The sequence below is a fragment of the Austrofundulus limnaeus genome, unplaced genomic scaffold (genome assembly GCF_001266775.1).
Source record: "Austrofundulus limnaeus strain Quisiro unplaced genomic scaffold, Austrofundulus_limnaeus-1.0 Scaffold97, whole genome shotgun sequence".
NCBI lineage: Eukaryota > Metazoa > Chordata > Actinopteri > Cyprinodontiformes > Rivulidae > Austrofundulus > Austrofundulus limnaeus.
Genome location: NW_013952499.1, coordinates 699,869 through 708,741, shown reverse-complemented (window position 1 = coordinate 708,741; position 8,873 = coordinate 699,869). Strand labels below are relative to the sequence as shown.

The following is an 8,873-nucleotide window of genomic DNA, read 5'->3' as shown; positions in this document are numbered from 1 at the left end:
CAGTACCTATGTTCATTGGTACTTATGTTCATCAGTACTTGTGTTTTCTGGTATTTATGTTCATCGGTACTTATGTTTCCCAGTGCCTATTTTCATTGGTACTTATGTTCCCCAGTACCTATGTTCATCAGTACTTATGTTTTCCAGTACCTATGTTCATTGGTACTTCTGTTCATGAGTACTTGTGTTTCCTGGTACCTATGTACATTGGTTCTTATGTTTTCCAGTACCAATGTTCACTGGTACATGTTCATCAGTACTTGTGTTTCCTGGTACCTATGTTCATCGGTACTTATGTTCCCCAGTACGTATGTTCATTGGTACTTGTGTTTTTCAGTACCTATGTTCACTGGTTCATGTTCATCAGTACTTGTGTTTCCCGGTACTTATGTTCATTGGTACTTACGTTCCCCTTTGCCTATTTTCATTGGTACTTATGTTCATCAGTACTTGTGTTCCCCAGTACCTATGTTCTTTGGTACTTAGGTTAACCCAGTACCTATGTTCATCAGTACTTATGTTCCCCAGTATCAATGTTCATTGGTACTTATGTTCATCAGTACTTATATTTCTCGATACCCATTGGTTTATCACCAGTGCCTATGTTAAATGGTACTTTGATTCCCTAGTACCAATGATCACAAGTACTTATGTTTCCCAGTACCCATGTCCACCAAGATCTATAGATCCTTAGTACATACATGTTCCCCTGTACTTATTCTCCCGAGGTTAATAAGTAACAAAAGATGCTTAGCTGGTCCTTAACTGTAATGTCATACAATGACAATAAAGGTTTATTCAATTCCACCTTAATAAATGAACACTACCTGAGAGAACAAACTGGATCCAGCATTGTTGTTATTTGCAAAACAGCCAAGAGTGGAGGATGATTATTCAAAATTTATAAACAGTATGAATACATAAAAATGTGTTAATATAATGTACCAGTATATAAAAATGTCATGTGTTTTAGTTGTATGGCCTGAAGAGAAAAAGGAAAGCAGATTTTATCGTTATAGATGAATAAATTCCTTAACGTCAGCTAGGTGTACAACACATCATTTCAGTATCCCTACTATCAGATACTCAACAGCTGCGATTACATCAATTCATTAAAGAAACTACTAGTAAGGATATGATATAGTAGCAGTTTGACTGCGCTCTGCAGGAAGTACTACAGGTTAATTGATGTAATTAAGTAGAGCAGCCTTTAAATACCTAAAATTATTTAAAAACCCTGCAGGCATTTTCCATCATCAGTAACTCTGAGTGACGTCAGATAATGTTTGTCTTTCTGCAAACCAGAAGGAAGAGTTTTAATAAAAAGGAATATCAATGAGCTAAAACTTCATTTTCAATTGAATATTTTATTGCAATTTATTCCAGTTAAACTCAAAGTATATAAAAAGGACAAACATATCAACACATACATGACTAAAAGAAACAAAAACAGAAAAAACACACAGAAGCTAAAAACCATCTTTATATATGAATTTGTGTCCTTTGAGTTAAGAGATGTCCGTCGAGCCGTCGTCTCTGCGAACATGACCAGTCCGTGTCGGCGTCTTCGCTTCAAAGACGAGCAAAAACACAAACCTACAGCTAACGCTTTGTCTTCCAGAGATTCTGAACTAAACAAAAAGACCTAAAGATGTTCGGGGGGGTGAGATGACAGGACCATGCTCGTGTTTTCTGTGCACATTTCTACAACATAAGTGTTAAAACAGGAAGCCGAGCTCAGAGTTTACGAGTCGTCGTCGCCGTTCACGCTGTAGCCGTCGTCGTCGTCTCCCTCCACGTGCTCCCCTTCCTCCTCCTCGTCCTCGTCCTCCTCTCGCTCTTGACTTTTCACCTGCGAACGCAGCGGATTTGTGAGGTTAAAGAGTATCGATGGGTACCCGAACGGCGTTTTTTTTCCCAAACTGTTCTCACCTCTTCCTCCTCCAGCAGGTCTCCCTCCTCCTCTTCCTCCTCCTCGTCTTCGTCCTCATCCGAGTCGTTTATGCCCTGGCTCTCCCGGTCTCTCTTCGAGCCGTCGTCCTTCTTGTTGCTGGAGTGCGGGGGCGATGTCACCTCTCCCGGCTCAGTTTTTATGCTCTTAGCTTGTGGCGGACACGAGGACACGTTAATTTACAACGAACGGCCGCTTCCCGGGAGGTTAAAGGTCAAACCCTGACTGAAACGCTGAGCGAAGCTCTTACCCAACTTCTTGCTGTGGTCCTTCTCCATGCGCTCCAGGCTGTCCAGCAGGTCGTCCACTTTGCTTTTAATCTGTGTCAGCTCCCTTTTGATGATCTGCAGGTCGTCCACCCTCACTGCAATAATAATAATAATAATAACAATAATAATAATAATAATAACAATAAYAATAATAATAATAATAATAATAAACCAGGTTGGTCGGGACTGGGGACCCTCACTTGGTCTGGAAGATGAAGTTCTCTGGCTGCTCCTGGATGAAGACGAGAAGCTGCTTTTGGTCCGCCGGCCGCTTCCTCCGCTCAGGCTGACCCGCGGTCGTTTGGACGGGATCACGGCCCGGGACAGAGGAGGGGGCGGAGCCGGGACACGAGACGGGTACGAGTACATTCTGTGTCAATCAGAAACAGAACAAGATCAAACTTCTGGTCTGCCTTGAACACAAATTATTATAAAATGTTTGATTTTGATCTAATTCTGCAGACTTTAAGCTGTTTATAAATAAAAAATTCAGCTGATTCAGGAGGCGGGTGCTGTGACGTTTGATCCTTTATACTTTTTAAAATATTTACTTCATTTACAAAAACATCCCAACATGTTGAGGAATCTTCAGTTACTCCAAATTAAATACGTTACTTCCAACTTTACCAGCACACCTGGTTTATTTTTGTCTTTTTAGTTTTTAGCTGTTGGTCCTTTCGAGCTGGTCTTTTAGTTTTTGATTGCTAGCCTTTAGATTTTTTAGCTTCTCTTTTAATCATCTTAAGCTTTCTGAACCTTTCCAGTTTGACTTTTGACCCTTTCACCTAATCTTTTGGGTTACCCTTTTAGCTACTCAACCTTTTTAGCTACACTTATGCCTTCAGCTAGCTTTTTGATACATGTCTTTTCTTTTTTTAGCTACTCTTGATCATTTTAGCTTGCCATCTGAACCTTTCTAGCTGGACTTTTGACCCTTTAACTTACCTTTGAGATACTTTTAAGGCTTTTCGCTGCACTTTATCTTCGGCTAGCTTTCTGATACGTAACTAGCCTTTAGATCCTTTAAGCTGCCCTTGATCATTTTGGCAACTCTTGATCATTTWAGCTAGCCTCATGAACCGTTCTAGACTTTTGACCCTTTAATTTACTTTTTTGAGCTGCTCTTCATCCTTYTGGGCTCAATCCTTTCAGTTAGCTTTGATTGTTTTTAATTCTTTTAGCTAGCATTTTGATACTAATATACATTTTTGTACTTTCCAGTTTCAGCAACCATTTTTCTACTTGGCAACCCTTCTGCTACTTTAGCTTTAATCTGGCATATGGCTTTTTCATTTTAAGCTGGCACGTTTCTTTTAGCTTCACCATTTCAGTTTAAAGTCATTCAGTCTGAGTGTTGACAGAAAACCTTTGTAGTTTTGTCTGTTTGTTTAAAACATCAGTTGAGTTTACAGGCAGACAGAAAGTGAAGATTTTTCACTCACCTGTCGTAATAATCTCTCTGGAAATCATAGTCCAGGTCAAACGATGAAGTGCTAATAAAGAAACAGAAACACATGAGGGAAAATATGCAGGCCTGACAGCATTACTACAATGTTTTCAGTTGTTTGTTAAAAGCTCATCAATCATCTGACTCAAGTTTCCTCCTTGTTACTCAACAAGGGAATTTATTGTCAACACTGCCAACAACCATCACCTGCTGCGACAACATCAGACGTGTACCTGTACATGTCTCCAGCCGAGCGTTTGGAGGTTTTTGACCTGTGAGGTTTGGGTTCACCGGCCAGATTTATGTCTGAAGAAGAAAACAAAAATAAATAAATATATATAAATATATTCAATTCCTTTATTCATTTCATTAAAACAAAACAAATAAATTTATATACAAGAATAAAAGTTTGGAGGTTTTTGACCTGTGAGGTTTGGGTTCACCGGCCAGATTTATGTCTGAAGAAGAAAACAAAAATAAATAAATATTTATAAATAAATTCAATTCCTTTATTCATTTCATTAAAACAAAACAAATAAATTTATATACAAGAATAAAAGTATAGAAAGAAAAAATATATATCAAAATCACAAATAAAATCAAATGAAAGGAAGCAGAGAGAAGAAAAAAAATCTNTATATCTTTGCCCAAATATACCCATATAAAATGTGTCGTAAATTATTAAAAGACTGAAAAAAATGCATGAAACAAATTACAAAAAAGCCCAAAACATAAGGTAAGCTGTAAAAACTGAAACTTCAGCCAAACCAGAGGCATTATTTTGATTTTGTTTATTATAAACTTAACTGTGTTCAACAAAAACATTTTTGCAAACAAACTATAGATTTTAGATAAACATGTTTATTTTAAAACAAATCAGGTGAGTGTATTAATGTAACCATTATCTATTTATTAAATAAATCATGAGGTCAATAACTTTTATGGTTTAGATAAAATGTTGGTGTGATGTTTTCACAAACAACTAAACACAGACCGGAACACATTTTCACCAAAACAGAACCCTGATTGTTTTGAAATCTTTATCTCTATTTAGAAATTGTTGTTACACTTTTTCTCAGTCATGCAAAAGCGTAACTGATTTGCTTATTTAAAACTAAACAAAATAAGGTCTCACTTAAGCAGAGTTTAAAGCAAATATTTACATGTGTACAAATCAAACTCTTTAAATAAAAGCCCAAATTTTTTCAGGCGTCCTAAAACTTTAATACCGCACGAAAAGACGGAGTCAGAAATGTTTGACTCTAAATGTAACAAAACAAACAAAATAATTCAAAGGAGCCAATCTGAATGCTCTTCATCATCGTCTCTGTCCAACAGCTCTCTTCAATAAGTTTTTTTCTTCTTTAAACAAACTTTATTCRGACCAATAATCGGTCTTTGGAAAGGTTGTTGTACGCTTAGAAAAATGTTGATATTAAAATCAGTGTTGATSAGATTCCAACACCAGGACATCTTCCAGGAGTCCGATTGAAAAATGTAAGTTTATGATTTTCAGCCCCGTTCCATGGAGGCAAAAAATAAGAGCATTTGGGTAAATTTGCTTCAATCAATACGACTAATAGAAAGGTTTTTATAACAAATTTTTATTTGATGTTTGCCTTTTGCTTGATAGATTTGATGCACTGGCAGTTGGCGCAGTAATCTGAGTTCTGCTTTCTGGTTTTTTTGGAGCGGTGATTGCCAGTAACTGTATACAGGTAGACATCTTCAGGTGATAAAATGACTTCCCTGATGGAATTGGTCACCTAACCTCATCTTCTTCATCAGCGATGTCTTCAGAATTATTATTTTTGAACAAATCCGAAGCTGWATGAATCTGACCTTGGAGGAGGCTGAGGGCCCATCTTATCTGTCTTCAGTTTGACTGAAGACAGATAAGATGCAGAGATAACGTCAGGAGGTTTGGGTGTGATCAGAACATGTCTGATKGGTGAAGTCATCCTCACCAAACTGGATGTTCTGACCATCAACAAGCTTGACTCATTTTGCTGTTGATGTTTAAACAGTATCAGGTCTGTTCCAGCATGTGTTCTTTTATTAAAAAAAAAAACAACGACCAGGTCCGAGTCCTCACCCAGAACTTGTCCCACGATCATCCTCCCATCCTCCCCGGTGACGGCGGCCCGAGCGTTCCTCTCGTTGGCGTACTGAACGAAGGCGTAGCCCTTGTGGACGGAGCAGCCCACGATCTTGCCGTACTTGGAGAAGATGGCCTCGACGTCCGCCTTGGTGACCAGCAGGGTGTTGAGGTTCCCGATGAAGACCCGGGAGTTGAGGGAGCGCTGGTCGGTCTTGTTGGTGACGTTGCTGCTGGCCATCAGGCTGGAGGTGGAGGACGAGCGACTGACAGAAACACACAAACGTCGAGATTTAGAGGGAGAGCRCCGAGGAGCAGAGGGAAGAAGCAGGGAGAAGAAATCAGCCAGGCTGTAAGAAGGAAGAAGTTAGAAGTTCTCATCAGATCGTCTTTTCTGATATTTTAAAAYTGCAAGAAAAGCTGCTAAAAGCATCAACTGTTTCAGCACCTGAAAATAAAAATGAGACTAAAATAAAAATCACAAAGTCCTCAAACAGTGTGGGATTAAACCAGCACAACAACTTAATCTTTAATTCTCATTTATATTCCACTGTTATAAAACAATAAATACACTGAATAAATGCAGAACGATCAGTTAAATAGCTGCAGCTAACAGATCAATTTAACATCAATGCAAACAAAACGTCTGCCTAGAATCAACAATAAACTTAAACTACATGTTTAATGTAACAAAGACTTTAACATCCTGACACATTTTCTGTCTTCAAACTGCAGCAAAACGCTCCAGTTTTATGTTTTAAAACACTTCACAGCCCCTCTTCCTCTAAGCTGCACAACAAAATGTCATTGTTTCAGCGACTAAAAAAAAATAGGTGCAACTTCCCTGTAACAACAAGCTTCCCTGCAACCATCAAAAGCAAAGAAGAAATCTGGAAACTGTAACCTTCCAGGTGTGGAAACTATTTACTAAAGCTCTAAACTCTTATCCTGAGGCATTTTTACTCATGGGTGGGAACTTTGTTAATAGTTTTAACAACGGAATGCAGATAGTTTAGCTGCAGTATTGTTAAAAAGGCTGAACTCAGGAAGCCGACAGAGTGGGGAGGATTTCGTGACGCAGAGAAACATAAAAACAAGAAGTAGCATCAACAGTAACGTCCCCCAGCTTAGGGGTGAGGAGAGAGGGGAGGGGGGAGGGTTGAACATTCATCACTCACTCCATAGCGTCTGTGTGCAGGGCTGCCGTCTGTCTGATGTTTGGGGTTCAGTTTGGGCTGGTGTCTGGACCTTCACCTTCGCCCCCTCACGATTTATACTGAGGCGACAGAAAACACACCTCAAAGTCAGGCTGGGCAGGGTTATCTGGTACCAAATCTTACCTGGCGGGAAGGTGTGTGCGAGTAGGAATCAATGATTACAGACCTCCCAAAGGAAAGAAAAAGCTGCTGCGTACTGCCACCTAGTGACAGCATCTAGATGTTTATGTGAAGGTGGAGAAAGCAGGACATTTAAATCTAAAATGAAACAAAAACATTGTGACCTAAGCTCAAACTGAGTCACGTGTTGTTAAATGAACCTTATACACAGCTAAAAAAAAAAAGAACTATATTCTGTAATATTTGCACCATTTTACAATTAAGAGCCAATCAAGATGTCTGCTCTTTTCATTCGGTAAAAAAAAAATAATAAAATCACAACTACCACCTGTGTKAGGTTTATGTTTAAACCTGGCTATTTCATGATATACAGAGAAGTCTCAGTTTCATGTCTGCTTGTGACAGTAATTGGACTTTAGATAACAGTTGTAAGTGGGAGGAAATGCAATAAAAGAACATTTTCAACATAAAGCTGTGCTCCTCCATCTCAATTATGTGTCTGAATGGGGAAATAATGAAGCTTTTATTGCTAATAAACRGACCTGCTGGCTGTCCTCCCATTACTTTTCCGCTGTGGTCATTTTATATTTGGATTGAGGAGGACTGGAGCAAATCTATAAGGGCATTTAAATTGAGTATTTAGGCACTTGCTTAAAGAGGTTGATGCATTTCTAGGTGATATCAAATCRTCTGAGGCCCTAGTGTTGCTTTAATATCAGGTGTCTAAACTAAAATGAATGTTTAAAACTAAGATTGTGTTATTTTCAGGGTTTTAGAAGTGTACCTGCACCCTTTATGAGTGATTAGTGACTTTCGTTTGATGCATATTGGGGGGGAATGAACACTGTTTCAATATGAAATGTTTCATTGTATATGCATTGTTGCTATTATGCAAGAAAAGCCAAAACCGCTGGCACTGCAGAGCAATCCAAATACAAAAAATAGCATCATGCGAGGAAAAAAATTAAAAGGTAAAAAAGAAAAGGTTTATTAAAAACAAACAAAAATCAGCTGACCGATGCGTAAAGCCAGAAAGTCTAAAATTTCAAAAATCAATTAAAAAATTACCTAAACCGGTCACAAAACCCCAACAGCGCCCCCGCCAGGCATTCGTGTGAAACAACAGGCCTCGGCGGCTTAAAATCGGCTAGCATGGCTACGTTAGCCAACCACCAAATGAGTTATCTTTAAAAATGTTCAGCAATCTGACCAGTCCTTGAGCACATAAAAAGGATGTCAAAACCTAGAAAATTCAGACAAAAGATGCAGTCGACAGTCTGTAATTAATCACGGATCAGGATGATGCTGCGTCTGAGTGCTAATGCTAACGTTAGCTGTCGGGTCCGTCTAAAAAGCCAAAAACAAACCAGTCCCGTCAAGGAAAAAGCTTCAGAATGATTGTTAGAAAAACAAAACTAAAATAAGCTTGCAAAAATAGGTGTAGCTAAGATGCTTCCAGAGTGTCGTGACTAAAAAATAAAAATAAAAAATTCACAAGCAGCGTTTGTGTCGTTGAGGGGGGACGAGCTAGCTACTCCGCTAGCTAGCACATTATGTCCTGTCCACTCGCAAAATAGAAAATCGTCGTAGAAAAATATCCAAAAAGAAAAGAAAAAGGAAGGGAAAAATAAAAAAAAATGTTGCGGGACAAAATACTCACCACGACCTTTACGAGCAAAATGTTCTTGCTTTTCGGTAAAATTAGTGAAATTGCAAATTTAGGTCGTCCTTTGGGTGCGCATGCAATTTGCCCCTTCAACAGAGAGCTAGC

General features: G+C 38.8%; 1 protein-coding gene across 2 annotated transcripts; it reads right to left on the bottom strand.

The window, feature by feature from the left end:
- Window positions 1-1,347: 1,347 nt before the first annotated feature.
- On the bottom strand, window positions 1,348-8,873 carry LOC106520777 (heterogeneous nuclear ribonucleoprotein C). 2 transcript variants are annotated; one of them, XM_014013032.1, is made up of 9 exons: window positions 8,171-8,873; window positions 6,944-7,041; window positions 5,763-6,031; window positions 3,901-3,973; window positions 3,663-3,713; window positions 2,421-2,590; window positions 2,202-2,315; window positions 1,933-2,102; window positions 1,348-1,852 (listed from the first exon to the last, which is right to left on the bottom strand). In XM_014013032.1, the coding sequence occupies exons 2-9, from the start codon at window positions 6,946-6,948 to the stop codon at window positions 1,745-1,747; spliced, it is 960 nt and encodes a 319-aa protein (XP_013868486.1). In that variant the 5' UTR covers window positions 6,949-7,041; window positions 8,171-8,873; the 3' UTR covers window positions 1,348-1,744. The 2 variants fall into 2 exon arrangements, with proteins under 2 accessions (XP_013868486.1, XP_013868485.1); XM_014013031.1 differs by lacking the exon at window positions 8,171-8,873 and having other exon boundaries at window positions 6,944-8,164.

Coding starts and splice junctions, on each gene's coding strand:
- LOC106520777 (XM_014013032.1), bottom strand. Junction 3,714..3,900: donor TCGGCTGGAGACATGTACAG/GTACACGTCTGA, acceptor TTTCTTTATTAG/CACTTCATCGTTTGACCTGG. Junction 2,316..2,420: donor AACTTCATCTTCCAGACCAA/GTGAGGGTCCCC, acceptor TTATTATTGCAG/TGAGGGTGGACGACCTGCAG.